The 22,078-nt window shown below is 56.1% G+C and overlaps 1 protein-coding gene and 1 long non-coding RNA gene across 2 annotated transcripts in view; one reads left to right on the forward strand and one right to left on the reverse strand.

Moving 5' to 3' along the window:
- Window positions 1–13,188, reverse strand: part of IGSF21 (immunoglobin superfamily member 21) — a 226,942-nt gene extending 213,754 nt beyond the window's left edge. The window contains exon 1 of the mRNA XM_047868900.1: window positions 13,125–13,188. Coding sequence (XP_047724856.1) covers window positions 13,125–13,188 — 64 coding nt within the window. The remainder of the gene's footprint in view (window positions 1–13,124) is intronic.
- A 653-nt stretch (window positions 13,189–13,841) lies between these two features.
- On the forward strand, window positions 13,842–20,654 carry LOC125173651 (uncharacterized). Its single transcript, XR_007155105.1, has 2 exons — window positions 13,842–13,985; window positions 19,093–20,654. It is a non-coding gene; the product is annotated as an uncharacterized LOC125173651 (long non-coding RNA).
- The last annotated feature ends 1,424 nt before the right edge of the window (window positions 20,655–22,078 follow it).

Genomic DNA, 22,078 nt, shown 5'->3' on the forward strand with positions numbered 1-22,078 from the left:
GAGTTAAGAGAGCCACAGGTGGGAGAGGAACCTCCTTCCATCATTCATTCATTCGTCCACTCATTCGCTCATTATTCAACAAAGAGCATCTGGCGGGACGCTGTCCTAGGTGCTAAAACCTCTCCCACTAGTTGGTAGATGCTGGAAGGTAATGGACCACACCTGTCCCGCTCGCTGCCCTCTCCCCGAAGCCCAGAATGTAATAAGAGCTTAACAAAGGTCTCCCAGATATGGGATTTATCACACTTAACACTCCCCCGCAAAGAAAAGAAATTCTTATTCTCATTTTACAGTGAGGAAAGTGAGGCTCTGAGAGGTAAAGGGACAGGTCCGTGTGGTCATTATGAATTCATTCAGCAAGAAATAAATCCTGGCTGTGCACCTACAATGATGAGCAAGCAGACCAGGCCCTTCAGGGGCTCCCAGCCCAGCAGAGGAGTGGGCTGTGGTCAAACAGCCAATACCCTGACCTGACCGTGTGTGAGTACAAAGTGAGATGGGGGTCATGGGAGGAGGGCCGTTACTTCATATTCTGGGCTGTGTGGATCCAAAGTCAGGTGGAAGAGGGAAGGTCTGAAGATGAGAAGGTGGCATTTGTCAGCCACAGAAACTGGGGGCTCAGAGAGGTGAGGTGACTTTCCCAGGGCCACACAGCGGGTGTGGGGTGGGGCTGGAGTTCAAGCCCAGCCGCTCTGCAAACCCACTCTCCTTCCACCATATCCGGGAAGCGGGAAAGACCTGAGACAGGGTTTGGAGCAGAAAGGGTGTGCTGGTCGGCAGAAGCCAGACGGGGCTGGAGGCCCGGGCTCCCCGTGATCTGGCCGACGCAGGGCAGAGGCCTGGCTTCACCCCCAGCCTCAGTGAATGGACGTCTTGAAGCCAAATCCAGCTTTCTCCTCCCCCTCCTCCTCCTCCTCCTCCTCTTTTATGGAGACACTAATTTTAGCCAGCCACAAAGTCAGCCTGAGCTTTTAAAAATGGACTGATTTATGCTTTTCCTTAATTGCTCCAAAAGAGCGCTTTGCATCTAGTGAAAGAGAGAATGAATATAACTCTATTTAGGTTAAAAATTTAAAGCCAAATTCTCACTGGCCTGGCAAGAAGAGAGAAATGCACTTAACCCTGTCTCAGTGGACTCCCCGTCGCCCTTCCTCTGTCTGCTCAGAGCCTCCCTGTCTGCTTCACAGGCCCAGACTCTGCCAGGGGAGAAAGCAGGGAAACACCGGGGGCCTCACCATGAGGCCTGGAAGCACCAGGGGCCCCTCAAGTGAGGGCAGGGCACTTTTTAACGGATCCCTGGGGAGATCTGCAAAATCTCCCTTCCAGTAAGCAGTCGGGGCCCCAAACCCACTGCTGGGGCAAAGTTCTGCAGTCATTTCCCAACTTGGGGAGTCAGTGCATACCCAGGTCTACTTGGCCATCCCTCTGCCTGCCTGCTGATGCTTCCAAGGCTCTGCACAGATTCAAATAGTGACCCTTCCAGAGGATTTCTAAGAATTCCATTCAACTGAAAACCATTTGCCACTTGTAATGCTGAGAGATGGGAATCTAACAGTTGACAAGGCAGGAATGCCCCACAGGACTGACCATCAATCTTTGGATTCCCTAGTCATAGGTCAGTGTGGTTTGACTTGTTAATTATCATTTCATCCATCCAGGTACCCACCCACCCACTCATCTACTCACCCACTCACTCATCCACCCATCCTTCATCCATCCATCCATCCATCCATCCCCTCACCCACCCATCCATCCACCCATCTTTCATCTATCCATCCATCCACCCACTCACCCATCCACCTACCCTTCATCCATCCATCCATCCATCCATCCATCCATCCATCCACCTATGCTTTATCCATCCATCCACCCACCCATCCTTCATCCATCCATCCATCCATCCATCCATCCATCTCCTCACCCACCCATCATCTATCCATCCATTCTCCATACATCCATCTTCCATCCATCCATCCACCCATCTCTCATCCATCCACCTACCCTTCATCCATCCATCCATCCATCCACCCATCAACCTACCCTTCATCCATCCACCCAACCACCCACCCATCCTTCATCCACCCATCCATCCACCCAGCCACTCATCCAGCCACCTACCCTTCATCCATCCATCCATCCATCCATCCCCTCACCCACCCATCCATCCACCCATCTTTCATCCATCCACTCATCCATCCACCCATCCATCCATCCACCCACCCATCCATCCATTCATCTACATCTTTCATCCACCCATCCATCCATCTACCCACCCATCCACCCACCCATCCATCCATCCATCCACCCATCTTTCATCCACCCACGCACCCATTCTTCATCCATCCATCCATCCACCCACCCACCATCTATGCATCTATTCTCCATACATCCATCTTCCATTCATCCATCCATCAATCCAAATATTTAATAAATGCATTCTGTGCTCACAGAATTCTGTTACAGAAATTAATAGGACAGGATAAATAACATAAACAGGAACTCTATCCTTAGGATTTCAAGGAGTAAGTGAGGAAGGTAAGTAAATGGGACAGTTATTAAAGCAGAGACAGCAGCCGGCTACCCAAATTCCATGCACGCACACGCGTGCACACACACACACACACACACACACACACACAGTGGCCCTGCCTCACAACACGGAGCTGACTCCAGGATGCAAATGCCACCTCTCCATAGACAACATTTCCCAGATGCTTCTCTACTTTCTCTTTCCTTTCCCACTGGCTGGAAAGGACTACGAAGCCCTAGGAGATGGAAGGAGCTTGGCTCCCTGAGTCTCCACATGGAGAAAAGCCTCCTGCCTAGAAAGATGCCTGCAGCGTCTGCTAAAACCAACTTTCTACTGAGCTTGTGCCATGAAATCCGGGGGGCTTGCTTGTTACATCACCAAGTGCTGCCCAAATACAGTAACATTTTACAAAGCACTTTTCTGTAGGTGAATGAAGGCATAGAATCACGTCATTTGATTTCCCCATTCATGGATGAGAAAACCGAGGTTCAGAGAGGTGAAGTATCTTGCCCAGAGTCACACAGCTGGTAGGTGGTGGGCCGGGATTTGAACCCTGACATCAACTTATTTTACAAGGCGATATGTTTCTCATTGGGAATACAGACAAGGAGCTACAGGGTGGGACAGGATGGGGCGGAGTCCTTGTCTGCCTCTGGGTGAAGAAGCTGGGACTGGGTGTTTATCCCTGAGCCATCAGTATGGTTTCTGTTACAAGACAGATGGAGAAACGCACACACACACACACACACACACACACACCACAAAAAATCTGCCCCTGGTGGGGCACCTGGGTGACTCAGTCAGTTGAGCGTCTGACCTCAGCTCAGGTCATGATCTCATGGCTCGGGGGTTCGAGACCCATGTCCAGCTCTGTGCTGACAGCTCAGAGCCTGGAGCCTGCTTCAGATTCTGTCTCCCTCTCTCACTGCCCCTCCTCCACTCATTCTCTCTCTCTCTCTCTCTCTCTCTCTCTCTCTCAAAAATAAATAAACATTAAAAAATTGTAAAAAAAAAAAATCTGCCCCTGGTGTCTCCCCTCCCCAAGCAGGGACAAAAGCTCCCCAGGCAGAGCCTCCTTCCTCTGGCAGTTGCTATCTTTCTGGGGGGCTTTTCCCAATCCATAAGAGGAGCCCCCTTCTTTCCTCCCAGGACAAGAGGAAACAAGGATGTATAGACATACCAGGTTACCGCCCCTGGGAGGCATAAGTTCCTCCAAAGGCCTAGTCCAGTCTCTGGCAGCCCAGGCAGACCTCCAAGACATCCCCATTGGCCAGATCGAAGCCGTCAGAGATGAGCCCCTCCGTTTAGCTATCTGTAAAATGGGGCTAATAACGCTGGCATCACAGGGACTCTGGAGGGGATTAAATCACATAGTAGGCAACTGATCATTCAAGGAGGGAGAAACACAGACTTTGAGAACGTTCTAGCTCGCAGGGCCCTGAAGGATCTCATGGGGAAAACGAGGCCCAAAGGGAGTAGTTGTTGTTTGCCCTGGGTGGAACAGAAAGGTGGGTGCTAGGAGTTATCCTGACTGCTTTGTTTCTTTCCACCTTTTCCTCGGCATCCCTGGCTCCTTCCTATAGGCGCTTCTTGTCCTGGTGTGGAGAGTGGGACTAAGCCGGGGAGAGAAGGAGAAAGAAGGTGTCCCGAATCTAAGCCTCTAGTCACAACTAAAGGCTGGACCTCATGGGCTTTCCCACGGTTTTGGCTGGGGGAGGTCTGGTGCTCCAGTGGGAAGGACACAGGCTTTGGCCGCCCGGAGATGGGGTCAAATCCCGGCATGGCCATTCGTGAGCAGGCCCCTTCCCCTGCACCTGTCCCCTTCAGTGCGTGGGGACAAAGCGCCCATCCTGATGGCCGTCGCCTGGAGGAACGAAAGCCACGTGCTCGGTGCCAGCCGTGGGGGGTGCTCGCCGGACGGCACCCCTGACCGCCGCCCAGCTCTGTCTTCTTCACAGCTCACACCTGCCCAGAGGTGCTATCCTGGCTCCCAGCCTCCGGACCTTCCCCACGGTGTGGGCGTGGCTAGGCTGAGCGATGGCATCACAGCCCCATCCGTGCCCAGCAGCTGAACCACTGTCCAACCCAGAGCCCTTGGCTCACAGGGAGGGGCGGGAGGGGAGCACGCCTATGGCAGAGAGCCTTGGGAAGAAGGCAGGGGCCCCTCCTCTACTGACTCAGAACTGCCTTCCCACCTCCGCACCTTTTCCAATGGTGCCCCCCCAGCAGGTCCAAGCCCCTGTCTCTTCACTCCCTACTTCCCACCCAGCCTGGAGAGTGAGACATTCTCCCTCCTCGCTAATAAGATTAAAACGTATCTCCCTCTTACAGTATCGATTCATAGCACTGATTTACTGTTACTTCTCAGCTGCTACAAAACGGATGCGCGGGCTGCCACCTTAATCTCTATCCATCTCTTCACTGCCGGGGAATAACTGCTAATTAATACCTTTTTGCCTCCTGACACCCGCCAGCTTTGAGGGCCATCAATACCCTGGGCTCCCTGCCCCCCAAGCCCACGTGACCCCACTGGCTCAGGCTCCAGCCCAGCCCAGCCCCCGCCCAGAGGTGCTCTGGGGTCTCAGGGGAACAGGAGAAGGGGCGTGAGCTTCCCAATCCTCGACCTCCACGAGACACGGACGCATACGGCCAGCGGGCACAAGGCGGTGGCTATCTCAGGAGGGACAGACCCAGGCCACCCCTCCTCAAACCACCCATGAGGTTTTCATCCAGTCTCAGGCTCGTCACCCACAGAATGGAGAGAGCCACAGACCCACCTCCTACATGGGCAATGATTCAATAGGAGCAGGTCAGGAAGGTGCCGAACGCAGGCCTCTGCCTCCTGCCTCATTGGGTCTCTGGCCCGGGCGGAAGGGGGTACGGTCATGGACCAGCTGAGTCGGCAAGTGCTGGTGGCAGGGCGTGCGGGTGGCCAATTCCTGGTTCCAGAGAGCAGGGTCCAGAGAAGGCCCCGTCAGGAGAAGGAGTCAAACACAAATGTACGGACTGGCCGGGAGACACAACTCGCCCTGCTTCCCTTCTCCTCCTTTTCCAGCACCAAAGGCCACCTCCTCCAAGAAGCCATCCTTGACCACCCAACCTAGAGAAAGCACTCTGCTCCCAAGCCCCGCACTATGCCGGGACCCTGTGGGATTCTCCTCACAGCACGGCACCATCCGGAGTGAGGTGACTTATCTTCTTGTTCATTTCTGCCTCCCCCACCGTGATGTCAGTCCCAGGAGGGCAAGGCTCTGTCTTGTTCGATGCCATTTTTTCAAATGTACGGTAGGAGGTCAGTAAGTATTTAATAAATGAATAACAAGTTCCCCAGTAGCATTTGCTAACCATCATCATCGTCCTAAGCAAGATTACTACGTCCTTCTTCCTCGAATAAAGATCTGATTAAATGCCTTCTCACCTTTAATGGGGGCATCCCATCGTGATCTCATGGTTTGTGAGTTCAAGCCCCGAGTCGGGCTCTGCGCTGACAGCACAGGGCCTGCTTGGGATTCTCTCTCTCTCTGCCCATGCCCCATTCGTGCCTGCTCTCTCGCTCTCTCTCAAAATAAATAAATAAGCTCAAAAAAAATTGCCACCGTGTACGAAACGTCTACGAGGTATAAGACCCTCTCAGCAACACAGATACCATCACTCCCATTTTACAGATGAGAAACTGAGGCTCACAGCACTTAGATGCCTCGCCCCAGATGACACATCCAGCAGGTCGCTCAGGTGCCATTCAGAGCCAGGGGGGCCACACTCGAAGCACTCCACCTGCCCCCCTGATACGGCCCAGCACCTCCCACCGGGACGGACCCTGAGGGCTGCTTCTCTACCGGCAACACCGGGACGCCGGGGCTTTCCTTCTGGCACCCGGATCGAAACCGGCAGCCTGCTGAGAGCAAGCCATTCCCTGTGGTCACCAGAGGCCAGTCTGGGGAGGGACGTCAGCCTGATCTTGGATTCGCACAGGGCACACCGGGAGAACCAAGAACAGAAGCCCAGGTGCCTCGAATGCGCCGAGGAACTCTGGACTTGCCCCTCCCCCTCTCCGCACCAATCCCCCCCAGGGGCACCTGTGGGACCAGATGGGGTCGGGGATGTGTGAACACCCAGGAGTACGGCTCGACACCCCCCCAATCTGTCCTCGCCTGTGGGATTCCCCTTTATCTCGTAGACACCTGACAGCCGGGCTGGGGCCCTGCTCGGCGAGGGAAGGGGGTGGGGGGGAGGGTGGCAGCTGTCTGTCTCCTCTGGCAGCGAGGGGTGGGGGCGGGGAGGGAGAGGAAGCCCCAGGACTGAGCCCAGCAGATGTGCCAGCGGAAGCCAGCACGGGCACTTTTAATAAAACATAACGAAGCGTGGGATCGTAAACTATTTCATCTAATTCCCGGCCTCACGAGGGTGGGGCAGACCCGTTGGGCTGGCAAAGGAGACAGGTTTATGGGGGGGGGGGTGACCTGAGGCTGGGCTGGGGGACGGGCAGGCACAAGCCGGGGGCAGGAGCCCCAGGCCTCCTGGCCAGGCTCAGGGTGGCCTTTCCCTAGGCCTTCCTTCCAGCTTGGGTGGACACACGTCAGCCCTGGCCCCCTCCTGCTGGCGACCGGGGACCAGTCACTTGCCCCTTGGCCTCCGTTTCCCCACAGGTAGAGGAAAGGAGGGTTGAACCTAAACAGGAAAGCTCCAGAACCTTCTCCAGCCCTGATGGTTCCCTCCATCACCCAGAACGGGCAAAGCAGGGCCCCCCGGACTCGCACTCCGACCCACATTCCGGCTTCCCAAAGCCGGGGGTACCTCCGTGGCAGGCTGGGGTTCCACGGAACACAGTTTGAAAACCACCCCCCCCCCACCAGGCCCAGCTTTTCTCCCAGAACCTCAGTGTGGGCCCTGCTGATCGTGGGGCTCCCCCGGTCACTGCCACACGCACGTTGGCTCTCTCTCCATGTTAGCATTTACTGCCGTCGGCGATGAGGCATCTCCCATGTTTGCAGGGCCGGGCCGGAGGAGATGTCCAGGTACTCGGGCCCCACCCTGACCCCGCAGCTCTGCAAGGTAGCCATGGCTCCTTCCAAGCCTCCTCCCCCCTCACTGCAGTTATGACGCCCTGCCTCTCCGCGAATGTTCCTCCTCATGCGTGTGCCAGTCGCACACTGCAGAAGGGAGGGTCCCGGAGGGCGGGCTCCGTCTCTCCTCCCATCGCTCCTCCTCCAGTCTGTCTTCAGTGCCTCGCACAGTACCTGGAGCACAGCAAGAGCCCAAGCTGTCAGGCGGACGGACGGATGCTCAAAAGGGAGCGAGGTCTTCCTTCCTGGCCCGAATGGGTACCGCTCCGCCAGGCCTAACGGGCTCACTCGCATTTCACAGTGTCTTTGGTATGAATTCCAACAGAGGCTGTAAGCTCCTGGAGGGCAACCGTATCCTCTCTCCAGATCCCACAGCATCTGTGCGGCTTTTGTTAGTTCCGTGAACACTTGCCGGTGCCTTCTCTGCACCAGGACCTGTGCCAGATGGATCACCGATGGCCGGCGTGCCCCCCCTCCCCCCCCCCCCAGTGCTGTGGACACAGTAGATACGCAGAAAATGCTTGTGGAATGAATAAATGAAGTGCCGTGCAAGTGAGACCTGAATAATGAACAGGGCTTAGTCCAAAGAAGGAGGTGGGTTCCAGCAGTGGGAACAGCATGTGCATGTGCAAAGGCCCTGGGGCAGCTAGGGCCACCGTGTCTTCAGTGCCGAGGGGGACGGCAGGAGGATGGGGGTCTCGGTCCAGCTTTCTGTCTCCTCGGTGGTTCCCCTCGGGTGGCATCCATCTTCCGCTTTCCAGAACACCACACGATAGGTTCTCACGGAGGCCACGCTTGCTGGGAGACGGGAGGGAGGGGAGACCAGCTGCAGACCCGCCCACCGCCACAGACACATCTCCCTCGTCACCTCCAGGCCCACTGAACACTCATGTGCTCAGACCCACACACTGCACTAAATATAACCGCCACATATGCCTCTTCTGTCTCCTTTCCGAGGGAAATAACATTAAGTAAAGCCGTTAAAAGTTTAAAGAGCTGGGATGCGTGCTCTCTGCGGGAAGCTTTTAGCGGCACGCTGGAAAGAAAGAATAATAATAATGAGGCCAGAAACAACAGAGCAGAGCCTGGCTGCCACCCCGTGACCGCCAGGGCAGGGAGGGGCCAGGCCCGTGGCCTTCACAGTTGTCGTGCAGCCGTGCGTGGGGCCCGGGCCCAGCTCTGGCTGCAGCTGGAGTCCCCGAGCCCCTGAGAGCTGTGTGGGATCAAGATGGGAGGTCTGGAGAGTAGAGAGAACAGAAAGCGGGTAAAAGGTGAGACAACCTGGGTTCAACACAGCACAGCCACTTAGTAGCTGTGTGACCCTGAGCAAGTGGCTTAACCTCTCTGTGCTTCAGTCTTTGCTGCTGTAAGGCGGGGGTGCTAGGGCGCACACCTCCGAGGGGTTATGCAGATGGCGCAGTGAACAGTTGACACAAGCAGGAGCTTCCCATAGCGCCCGCACGCACGTAGCAAGCATTCAGTACACGTTTCCTACTAACACCACTTGGCAGGCGACGTCCAGGAGGCCCAGGCAGAGAGCCTGGACCTGACCACACAGCTCTGTTGACTCCAAGCCCAGGAGTCTTTCCCTGGATCCACAGAGCTGAGAGAGGCCACTTTGTAACCAGAGGCTGTCCCAGGTTAACAGGAGGGGGCATCTTTTAAAGAGATCAAGCCAGATTAACAAGCGGCTCTGTCCCCACCCCCACCCCCCACAGCATTTGCCCCCTAGCTGTAGGGGGCAAATGGCCCCATGGGGGTTTTCAACCGGAAAGCAGGCTCCTCCTGGCCACTGTGAGTGCCAGGGACCTGGGGGTCCGGACTGGGGAAAATCTGTCTCGTCGCAAGACTAACCCAGTTCCGGCAAAGGCACTCGATCGATCCCCTGGGTCACCTCCGGCCTCGCTTCTTTCCTGCAACTCATACCCCTTCACCACTGTCTCCCAGAATCTCCCAGATGATCCAGGCCCTTTCCAGCCTATGAATCTTTGTCCCTACTATTACTTCCTCCTAAAATCTCTCCATCTCCTTCTTAGCCCGGCAAACTCCTACGCATCCTTCAAGACCCAGTTGGGTGTCACCTCTTCTAGTGATATAGAACTTTCCCCCAAACCTCAGACAGATTAGTTATCCCCTGATCTGCATTCCTGCAAGGACTTGGCAGCTATTTCAATGGTAAAGTCTCCACTGTTATAACCACAATTTATTCGTTTGCCTGCCTCTCCGCCCCGGGAGGCTGCAAACCCCTTGAAGTCCAGCACTGGGTCTTACTTTTCCATGTAGTGCCAGCCTCAGCATGGGGCCCAACCCAGAGCAGGCGCTTAGCAAATGGCAGCTGCACGGAATTACAATGAGGCTGTGAGTGTGCACCCCACACTGAGTAACCAGTGGGGGGCCCCTCATCATTGACATCGCTGGTCCTTAGTAAACTCCACTGGATGCTTCCAAATTCCCAAAGGTGGGAATTTTAGGGTAACGACATGTCTTAAAGGAAATATTTTGGACATAGATGAGACCCTCCTTCCCAACCCTATTACCCATCCCAGAATCCGAGAACTGGAATCGTCCAGACCCGCCCCTTTGTTTGACGGACCCAAGACTCAGAGGAGGGGGTAAGCCAGTCACACAGTAAGTTACTGGAGGCGTTGAAATCAGATCCCGTGGCTCGTTAAGGCTGAGGCTGGTGCCCCTTCGACCCAACTGGCTTTTTCCACCGCGGCTCGTGACGATGCTGGGTCGTATGGGGAAGCTTTTTAAAAATTCAAATAGTTCCATGTTATTTTATTTTACTATGAAGTAAGAAAAAAGTATAGACTCGCCATCACAAACCTAGACAGTGTATCTTTACATGAAACAAGTCAAGAGAGAGGAAATCAATTCAAATGTGATTGTAAGAGGAGGACAACGTAAACAATGGCAGGGATCGGATGCAGCGACAACGAACATTGCGAAGGGGGTGACGGGCTGGGCAATCACTGCCGAGAGAGGTTCAGAGCCAGCCGGCCAGGAGGCACCAGCACCCAGGGAGTGAGGACCCATGGGTGACAGAAGCTACCTCTGAGACCCCGGGGCCAGCCCAAGAAGGCAGAGTGACAGACACCCTGGGGCTAAGGTGGGGGCCGTACGGCTCGCGCAGAGAAAGACCCAGCCTGCGGGACACGGCCCCAAGCTCAGCTGGAAAGCCAGTCCTCACCAAAGCCCATGTGGACAGTCAGGTAGATGAGAAGGGGCCAGAACGAAAGAACGTCACTCTGGCCAACGTGGAAACCGAGGCCTAAGGGGGCCGTTGGTGAAGTTCTTCTTGATGAATACTTAACCCCAGGGAGCGACCTGTCCCCTCCCGAAGGGTGACTCTGCCGCGGAGCCAGTAGGCAGGGCTGAGACCGACCTGCGCCTAGGGGCAGGGGGCACCGAGGGGCTGGCGGACGACGGCAGTGTTGACAGATGGCACGCTGGCTGGCGAGGGGCAGGGGCCCTCCGTCTTGCCCGGAGCACATTAAAGAATGAGCCAGGGAAGAAATTGCCACTGGTATTTGTCACAGCAATTTCAGCAAAGCGCCGAATGTGTAAGCGTCGCATGAATTTCAACTGGCAGAATTAGTCCCCATCAAAGTCATTCTGAGCAGTCAAGGTAGACGGGGGGGGGGGGGGAAGGGCCAGACAAAGGAGAATCGAGGGGCCTAAAGAAAGCCACCTCAGCCAACCGGGAAGCTGTGAGCTGAGGGGGCCTTCGGTGGAAGGTTTCCCAGGAAATAGTCATCGGATTTGAAGCCAGGTGCTCCTTGAACTCCAGCTACGGCCCACAGAGAAGATGTCTCTAAAGGTGGCGATGGCACTTTGAGCCTTCGGGTGAAGGATGAAGATCCGGCTGGGGGTCCAGAGGGCTAACTCACTCACTGTTAACGCTCCCCCCACCCCACCTCTCCCCCACCTGCAAGGGTAGAAGCCGCCTCCGGTGAGAGAGGCTGGCAGTCGGAGGGCACCTGCCTTTCCACTCGGAAGCAGGGGGCTTTGAGCCCGTTCATGACGGATGTCGAGCAGGCTGCCCACGGTAGGAGCCAGTGCGGATGGCAGGAAAGATGACCTAAATGGATGTAAGGAGAAAGCACCTCTCCGTGGGAAATAGGGTGGAAAATAGACTGGAGAATGACGAATCGGTGTGCCCTGGGGTGGAGTCATCAATCAGCGAGCTGGACCAGGGGACAGGGAGGTGTAGGGACACTGAATAGTCTAGGGCAGAGATGACGCATTGCAAAGGTCGACACCCGCAGTGGAGAATGCGGGCAGCTTCTCTTTACAAGTGGCGACATTGTCCCCGCATTACCTGCTGCTTCAAGCCCACGTGCTCCTGAAAAGCCAGTTCTGCCTTCCCAGAGACCCCCATGCTCATATGCTGCTTTTCAGCTCAGGAAAATCCAGCATCCAGCCCAGGATTGGGCACAAGGATGGGCATTTTATTACTGCCACGGTCCTTGGTATACACAGCCACCCATCATTAGCACTGCACGTGGTCCCCTTTGTGGTCACAGCAACGCTACTGGGCAGGAAGCACAATCCCCACTTTATAGATGGAGAAACTGAGGCTTAGTGGGATGGTGCTAGATCTCTGCTCTTTGCACTCGAGCTCACACTCCTCCCTCCTCCGCTCACTCTGTAGAGACACCTGCCTGTTTGGGCTTCCAACTGGGTTTGGCCAATGGGCGGCCAGGAAAACACTCAAAGACAAGAGTTGGGGGGAATGGTGGGTACTTGTCCCTCGAGCTCCCCTCTGCGTGGCCCTCTCCAGTCTACGGGTGGTAACGGCCACCCACTGCGCCAAGCCCAGAGCGACACCATTCCCTGCTGTCTGCCCCAACCCCCATGTACACTGTCCCCTTAATAAGCCCGCCTCCTCCGAGACTCCCTGCTTGAGCTTGGTGTTTCCCAACTGGCACCTGATTGATGTGGAGGGAAGTAACTCCTCCCAAAGTCACAGAGCTCACACACACACACACACACACACACAGCGGCTCTGGAACTTGAACCCTCCTCTGCCTGCCTCCAAAGCCTGCGTTGTCCCATCTGAACGGGGGCTGCTGCGTGGCTGACGTGCACACCCGCCACCTTTACAGATTGGCCTTATCCGTGTGCCACCTGCTCTGCAGCGTATTCAACATTTTTCTTTAACTCGACTCATTTTTTACTTAAATAAGCCGTTTTAAAAAGAGAGAGAGAGAGAATTTAAATCACTGCCCCAAATGGCAAACCAGACTTCCTCGCCTTAAACAGAGGGTAACTGAAAGAGAATTACAATGAAAACAAAACGCTGTTACTACAGCTCTGGCTTCCTTGGGCTCACCGAAGGTGTGTTGCCCCAGACCTGTTTTTGTTGGGAAGGCAGATCAGCACGCGATAGAGGGCATTAAAGACATGATATCATCAGCCTGAGGCTTTCTCCTTGGCACCACTGGAAGGACGGGATGAGAAAGAGACAGGGAAGAGACCCTCCCTCCCCGATTCCTTGTCGCTTGTGGCCAATGCGCAGGCCCCACCTGAAGAGTGGCCCCAGGTCCGCTCGGTCCAGCAGAACTTTCTGTAACGACGTCCCGTTTCCATCCGTCCTGTCCGACTCGGGAGCGCTTGAAATGTGGCTGGTGTGACTGCAGAACCGAATTCTGTTTAATTCAGTTACATAAAAGCGGAGACACTCTGTTTAGTTGTAAATGTAAATGTCAGTCCTCAGTCACAGCCACGGCCACGGGCCGCCGAGTAGTGAATAGTACAGCCCTAGACGGTAAGCCCCAGGGTGGGGGGAGGGGTGGCAAGAACTTGCCTGTTCATTCTGCTCTGGATTTCTAGAACAGCACAGGGCTTCCTTCCCCCTCCCCCAGGATGCGATCAATTACCATTGGCTGCACCAGTGACGGAGTCAGTGAGTGAGTGAATGAATGAATGAATGACCTACGTTGCATCCTGCAATGAAAGCGTGCCCTCTCTGCAACTCAAACCGTCCTGGGAACCACTACCTCTTCCCCATTAGGCACCCTTCCTGCCGGGGCTTGCCTTTCTCCGCCGACCAGGCCCCTCAGTCGGGCAACAGGGGCCCAGGGATTCGCCTTCCCAAGCCTCTTCTCCTCTGAGCTGGGCCCCAGCCCACTTCTCTGCTGCCCCAGCGAACAAAGAAGTCTTTGTGATGTGGCTGCTTTTGTCACTCCCCGCTGCCCACCTGGCTCCCTCTGCCCCCCCAACCCCCACCCCGTGCCCCCACCTGCAACACTAGGTGCCTGGTGACAATGAACAGTTAGTTTGTCACCTGCGCGTATTAACCGGGCACCCGGCCTTGGGTTATTGTGCCACCTGAATGCTCTCTTGACAACAACCTGTGTGCCCGGGGCAGCGAGCACCAGCTCCAGGTGAGGACGCCGTCCACCCTCTGGCCATGCCAGCCCTTCCTCACCCTGCGGGTGCTTCCAAGCCCCCCGCGTGGCCCCTCCCTGCCAGCCCAGCACGATGCCAGGGCAGCCTGTGATGGACGCCTTCCTCCGGGGCAGCGCTCGGGAGATGGCGCTGGGGACATAAAGGAGGCGCCAACGACTGGTGACAGACAACCCCATCGGAGGGGCACGAGTGCCTCTGCAGAAAGAGAAACAAAAGGGCAAAGGGAACAGCTTGGCAAGGGAACAAGAAACCCAGTGGTTCAGCTGCTTCTCTCCCTGGCGCCTCCCAAGCTGCTCCCATGATTTATGAGGCTGGGCGGGGGGGGGGGGGGGTCGCTCCCACTGGAGTGCCGCCGAGATCCCCACCCGAGTCCGGGGGACCCTGATGCTTCCCCACGGAAGGCTATGAGGGTGGGGGGTCCACCTGACTGAGCCCCCGGGATGGCCCCCAGGACTCGGAGGGAGAAGACCAGTCCCCCACATCACACACAGGGTGTGCAGTGACATTCCTCTCTGGCCTCACTTTTCCCGACTTCCAATGGGAGGAAGGAGATCGTGCACATAATTTCTCAGCTCCCTTCTGGCTCTGATGCTCTGTTAATTCCAAGCCTGAGGACTCGTTACGTGGGGACACCTACAATGCACCCCCTCAGCTGGGCACTGAGGCTTGCAAACACTTCCTCCCCTTCACGCTCGGGGGCGCTGTGCGAGCCAGGCCTCATTAGAACAGCCCCTTCTCACATGCCTACCATGTGCTAGGCACCGTGCGTGTGGACCCCGCGTAGTAGGTGATTTACCCTGCCCAGCTGCCCTCACCAAACCAGGCCACAGCGACGAGCTGCGGGTTCAGCTAGAGAAATCAAGGCTGACAGCAATGAAGAGGTTACCTGGGTTCACATACTGGAGGGGTGGTGGCAAGGGGAGGTGAACCCTGGTCAGACTCCGGAGCCCATGCTCCCTGGAGATCTAGAAGCTTCTCCCCATCACTCTCCGTTCAGGCCCAAGGTACACGCTCCGCCTAGGGGCAGCCTTGCCATCTCGGCCATAACGGCTTTTCCCCCCTCGCCAGGTCTGGACACTCTGGGTGAGATAACAGCCCCAAATAACGGCATCTCTTCTTTTAGGCCGTTGCGTCTTTGGGGGCACCCAGAACAGCCATTTATAACCCAGTGGAGGTTCCAAACAGTTGCCAGCTTCAGGTGGCCCAGAAAAACCAATTCATCTTCCTAGAACACTGCCCTGGGAGTGTCACTTTGCCCTCTTCAACTGTTCCCCACAATCCCCGGGCTCAAATCCAGGCCCCTGGCCCCGGGCACGCGGGCCTCCGCCAACAGCTCCAGCCAGGTTCATCCCTAGCTTCTCGATAAACACCTTCTGCTCAAGGGAGGTCAGCCGGCTCACTGCCTCCCACCCCTCACACACCTATACAGCACTCTGACTCCCTCCCCCACCCTTTGGATGAGCTCTTCTGCCCGGGATGCCCTCCTCACCCACCCAGAGTGTTTCAATCCCTCAGAACCTTCCTGGGCCACTCCTTTAATCCCCAAAGATTTATCCTTGGGATCCCTGTATTGGCCATTTATTATACACGATCGTTTATTGTTCTCAAATGAGTCTGTGTCGTGTGGGGTGAAATTCCTTGAGGGGCGTCTCTGCTGGTCCAGCTTGAGGTGAGGGCCGCCGCTCGATTAATGGAAGCGGCTGGATCCTCTGACTTGGCTCCCACATCGGCCTCCAGCAGAGGGAGAAGAAAGTGTGAGCCCACTTGGCCTATCAGAGGGACTCCAAGGCCAAATGATCCTACCCCCGGGGGTGGGGAGGAAGGGAGGCGCCAGCGGCTGGGGACCACTTTCAGGCCAAGTGCTGTCATGCAATGTTTTACTCATCCTCAAAACACCCTCCACTTTCAAGAGACAGGATACCATGACTCAGAGAGGTGGCAGCTAGCTCAAATGTGCTCTGCTGGGAAGTCGTTGTGCTGGGACTTGAACCCAGTTCAGATGGAAACCTAAGTCCCTTAACAGCAGGTGGCTGTCCAACAGAGGCAGTGATCGAGGGAGGACCGGCACGCCCGGCGCTGTGTCGGCCGATGTGAACAACCTGCTCCGGGTTTGCAGGGAGCTCTGATCCGGACTGTTTGCCAATTTCCGCGGTGTAAATGTTCCTGCCGTGGTCACTTTGAAGCCACAGGCAGGATCAGCTCAGAGTTGGAAAGAGACGTGCAAATCAACGCCTGGGTATGAATCCCGCTCGGCCCATCACCAGCAGTGGGACCTTGGGCGCATCACACAATCTCTCTAAGCCTTGTTCCTCATCTATAAAATGGGACAGACCATCACCTGCCAAAGTTGCTGGGATGATTTAACAGGACATCTCACGTGAACAAGGCTGGCACAGGCCTGGACACATAGGAGCAGCTCAAAGCATGTTTCTTTCCTTCCTTCCTTCCTTGGTTCCTTCCGTCCTTTCTTTCCCCAGCTCCCACCCATCACCAGTCAAGGGCCGCCCTCCCACACACACGAGGAGAAGCCAGAGGGAACAGGGAACCCTTTGGTCTTCCTACCACATCCCCCTGTTGGCTCGTCCCCCAGATGCCAGCCGTGATGCCAGTGTGAGTGATGGTGAGCAGTGCAGGACAATGGACACATTCTCACACCAGGACGTGCTTCCAGAGGTGACCGGTCAGGGCCGGGAAACAGGCCCAGGCCTGGTGTCTGGACTGAACCTCAGGCTCAGTGGGGGTGGGGGTGGGGGTGGGGGTGGGGGTGGGAATCATTCATTCCTTCAACAAACATGTCTCGAGGATCTGCCCAGAGCCAGGCCTTGTCCAGGGCTGGGGGAGCAGGGATGCCCGCCCTCAAGAGCTCTCAATTCGGTAGGAGACCAACTCTCGAGCCTCTCCAGTCCCAGAGGAGGGTCCTTCTAGCCGAGTGCCGCCCAAAGTGGCCATGACAGCACCCAGTCCACAGTGCATGCTTCTTGGTCCGTTGACTGGTCTGTTGAATTACCTGTCCCATTCCAGAACCCTGTAAGCTGAATGGAGCAACACTGGGTGGGCGGGAGGTGAGGGGGAATGGAAGGAAGGCTGGGCACGCAGCCACCAAACCCAGATTCCACTCTTGCCACTTCCTGTCCCCGTCTTTGCACCTCCCCACGCCTGTTTCCCTGTTCTGTGGGCACAAGAGTAGCTGCCACTGTGTCTTATGTGAGGGAGGACTCGATGACATGATGGGTGCGGAAGCATTTTGTCAACTCTCAAGGACGACCGGCGGGTAGACGGGAGCATCTGGAGCCCGAGCCTCCAGCCCTTTGATTATCCGCGAGAAAGGCAAGAGTGTAGATCCACGAGCAGAACTGGGCCAACGTAAAGTTTATCTGTGAATCCAGCCTAAATTCCACACGCTGTAAGCCTTTCCATACATATTTCTGCAAAGAGTCTGTTCAACCAGGACACCCACGTCTAAAGGCCAAAGATGGTTTCTGCATCTAAACAGCCAAGTTTACTGAGCACCCACCATGGGCTTTGTGGGGAAGATTCACCAGCGAGCAGACTCGGCCAGGGCCCCTGCCTTCATGGGGCTTCACAGGGTTGGGGAGGGGCGCTGGCCATGCCTTAGGCCTCCAGGGAAAGTCAGGGCACAGGTGATGGGATCAGTCACCCTCGAGCTAGGGGACCATGAGTCATCTTCAGTGTTACTGGCAACTATGAGGCTCCCCATGCCTAGGGAGGGGTTTTTTTTTTTTTCCAAGCAGCCGAAACCAACTCTGGGTAACTCAAGCCCCAAAAAAGTAACTTGTGGAACATTCTGGAAGTTCACGGAACACGAGGGCAAGCCGAAGCTCCAGGCGCTATAAGGACCCACGCCCTTTGTGCCGTAACAGCTCTGGCATAACCACGGTTCATACTGGTAATCATCAGAGCACATAGGACTGAGCCAAGAGCTTTGCATGTATGTAATGACTCGTCCCATCCCGTCAACAGTCCGGGAGGTAGGTCCTGTCATTATTGGCCTCAGGGAATTAGAGAAGTACAGTTTCACGGGGGCCCCCAGTGGCAAGGAGTACTTTCTGGTGGTTCTCAGTCTTCCTCTGTTCTGGATTCAGATCCCTGGGAGACTGTCTGATGGGCTCATGTGGGGATGCCTTACCTGTCTATGCCACCTACCAAAATGGGATACCATAGGGAGGGGCGGGGAGCATGCACAATTCCCCAAAGCAAATCCAGTATGTGAACGGTAGATGTACAAAGGACCGACAGATCAGATTCTTTGCCTGGGTGCCACCATGTCCTTTCCTGTTCCTTTGGGCTGCGACTCTGTGCACCTCCAGCCCCATGGATTTATTCGCTCCAGCCACGAAATCCTGGCCAGTAGGTCTTGGTGATCATGGGCCCCCTCTGCTACTGGACCCCAGTGAAAGTGTAAAGTGGGTCCCAGGACTTCATCCCCCACCCCCTTTTCCCTCCCAGGAACCTCATCCTGAAGACAGATCGCCCTTAGGAAGTGATGGCATGTGCGTTTTGCCACCACCGACATTTGTCGTTTGAAACAGAAGGCTCTGCATCCTCTAGCAAGTGGTAGCGGATTGTTGTATTCCTTCTTCCAGTGATGAAAAAATAAATAGTTTCTCCTCTCCTCCGGGAGCAGCAGTGTCTCTAGATTGCTTCAGACCTGGGTTTGAAACTCCCAGTTGTTCCACTTAATAATAATAAAAAAAAAAGATCCTGAGCCTCATTCATTATTTAAGAAAGACAAGAAAAGAAAGAAGGAAAAGAGAGAGAAAGAGAAAGATCCAGGGCCTCTCGTCTTCATCTGCAAAACACGGCTCATGACACTGCCTCCCAGATTCCTGAGAGCATTTAATGCGTCAGGAACATCTAATAGGTGTGGAATAAATGGTAGCTATCCGTAATATCACTCTCGTTTCTCCCAGTCCTCAAAAAGACTCTGGGGAGACCAGTCTTGAGTTGAGCTGGTCCTGCCACGTACAATCTCACCTCCAGCTCTTTGCTCAGCCAGGTTTCCCCCCTGGCACATTTTCTTCCTTAGCCCTTGGCTTATTCATGTCCTCTCTTTACTTCAAGGTCTAGCTCGAGTTCTCCTTCCTCTCTGAAGCCTCCCCTTGACAGCCCCAAGGAATCACGCTTCCTCAAGAACTTCCTGGAGGGGATGTCAATCACTTGGACACATGTCCGCCTGGATAGCTATTAGTGTTCCATGAACTTGCCCGACCTCTCGGCCCGCGGGGGTGAGGGTCCCGGTGTTACTCTTTTCTGACATGCCCTGCCCACAACGGATGCCCATTCACTGTCTTGATGATGGCGAGGGCTTTCGGGGACAATCCCTTCCGCCATCTGTGCAGAATAACACTGGCTAATTCCCTCTCAATGAGGATAACATCCAGACAGGGAATTGCATACCCTGCAACCCTCCACGTGGCCGGAGCTGAGAAAGTGCCTGACGGCCATCCTCACCAGCAGACATCAGAGCACAGAGGGAAGGAGTCAGTCCTGTGTCTGAATCGCTCATTCACTTATTGACTGGATGGCCTTGGACGAGTCACTTAACCTCCCTCAGCCTCAGTTTCCTCATCAGCAAAACGGGGCTAATTTTATCTTCCAGCGTGCTAGTAAGGATTAGACGAGACAAGAACGATGAAGCTCGGGGCGGAATGCTGGCACACAGTGAGCCTTCGGTGAGGGTCAGAGGTACAGCCCCTGCCCTCTGAGTGAAGAAATCAATTTTCCGCTAAGCTGTGAACACCATACATGCAAGGGACTCTCTACTGTGTTCAAGGTCATGTTCCCAGTGCTTAGCACTCTGCTTGGCACATAGACACCATACAATAAACATCTGTTGGGCACCCGAGTAAACACGTCAAGCGGCCTGGGGATGCTGCAGATGTGGGTAGGGTGGTAAGGCAAGTCAGACACCTGCGTGGATCCCAGGAAACCCAGCTAACAGAACTAACCAGTCTCTTCTTTGTTCGGTCTTTGTTTGGCCTCTGCCTTCCAATTCATGACTGCTAACCCAGAAACCCGAGAAAGTCACTTAAAGTGCCCCAAGAATGCATGCGACAGATGTTCTGCAAAGTCGGGTTAGCCGGGCCAACCTAAGGCATCACCGGTGGCCGGCCGCCCCTGCCCAAGGGATTCTCTGTGCCCCACATAGAGGGAACATTAGAAACAAGGAGGGAGCCTGGGGCTGGGCCAGGTGGGAGCTGGTCGGAGCCAGATGTCCTGCCACCAATAAATCTTAACACTCTGAGCCTCAGTTTCCTAATCCGTGAAAAAAGGAGCTTAAACCCATCTTGCAGCTGCATGAGGCCTGTGAAGCGGCTAGCACGTGCGTGACACGCTGCAGCTGATGCACACAATCGTGGCTATTGAAAAACCAGAATCCCAGCCAGATACTAGGAAACGAGCAATCTCAGGCTGTTTCGGGAGACTCTCGTGTGTAAGGATCGCGCGACGTGGAGCCTCCTCGCCCGCGTGAGCCCGGGCAGCTCTCCTTTTGCGCCTGCCGTCTTGCCCCAGGCGTTAGGATTTCAGGGGGGGTGGGAATCAATTCCTACTCTAAGAGGGTCCTCCTGCTAAAAACAAAAACCAGGAGTTTCAGAACCACTGAATAAATGATCGCGGAAGTCGCTTCCAGCTCCGACATTCTCTGCGCTCAAAAGGCAAAAAATTACTTCAACCTCTCAGGAAAAACTCTAGTTTGCAGCTGGGGTGGGAAAGGGGTGGGGTTTATGGCTGTGGGGTGGGGCCAGGCTGGGGGCGGGGCGGCTGGGGGAGCAGGGGCGGAGCCTCCAGCTCTCGGCTCGGCCCGTCACTGCCCTGCAGGGGCTAAGAAGGAACCTAGCGGTGCCCGACCCCCGCCCCGCGCCGAGTGTTGGGTGGGGGTGGGGAGGAAGGATAAACACTTAAAAGTCGTCACAGCGGCTTTCGCGCGCGCAGCCCCCGCAGTCTCAGTGCTGCGGCAGCCTCGGCCCTCCGGAGCCAGCCCTCCCACCCACCCACCTGCTGACACGCGGCTGCGGAGAGAGAACGGCAGGGCCGCTGGCTGGGGCCTTTGGCTCGCCCTACCTGGGCCTGCCTACCCACTACAATTCCAGGAGAAGTTCCCGGGGCCAAAGGAGGCAGGACCAAGAACCACTCTCTTCCCTACCTCCACCCCCCATCCCCGGTGCCCCCTCTCCCGGGCCACTGCACGGGGACAACCGCAGGACTTCCTTCCCAGAAGTGCCCAGGCAGGGGAAACTGGGGCCCCAAGACTTGAAGACGCCTTTCCTGGGTGATCCGGAAAGCCGGAGAAACGTGGGTTTCTCCAATGCAGAGTCAGATATTGGGGGGCGGGGGGGTAGTTAGGGGCAGGGGCTAATGGCCCAGCCAGTCCTGTGTGCAGCGGAGTGCCTTCTCCCAAGGCACAGACTCACCTCTGCAAAGCTGAACGCTTTTGTCTGCGATCCTTAGGGGTACAGCAGGGAAGGGGACGCTAGCCATGCCCCTACCTAACAGAGACCGCCATCGCCTTCCCCCCGGCCCCTCCACACCACCACTGGCAGGCGTGTTTCGGAATGCCTGCCCTGGATTCTGCCCTCTCCGCCCTCCCAGGCGGCCCCTGGCATGTGGCCCGGCTAAGCCAACTGCTAGGTGCACGGCTTGCGGTTGCATCCCGGAAGGGCGCCCTCCTCCGGCAAGAGAGCCTCTTACATCTCGCGCTGACCCTTTTCGTACCCCCGCCCCCTCGTGGGCACAGAGTTGGAACCGGGAAAGAGGGACCCCACCCTCGCGCACGCTCGCTTCCTCTGCGGAGGAGAAGAGGGCCCCCCGGCGGCCCAGGAACCCTGCCTGCGCCCCAGGCTCGGAAAGTTTCCCGTCCGTGATCCGAGTCAGCGCTCCTCCCTTCACCCTGAGCAGCGAGCTCTAGGCCACGCCGGCTCCCCCGGCCCAGACGCGCTCACCCGCGGCTCCCGAGCCCCCCTGCGCCCTGCAGCCTGCAGAGGCGGGCAAGGGGAGCGGAGACGCCAGGACGCCGGGTCAGCTCTCCGCAGCCCGGCAGCCCGAAGAA

The sequence above is a fragment of the Prionailurus viverrinus genome, chromosome C1 (genome assembly GCF_022837055.1).
Source record: "Prionailurus viverrinus isolate Anna chromosome C1, UM_Priviv_1.0, whole genome shotgun sequence".
Lineage (NCBI taxonomy): Eukaryota > Metazoa > Chordata > Mammalia > Carnivora > Felidae > Prionailurus > Prionailurus viverrinus.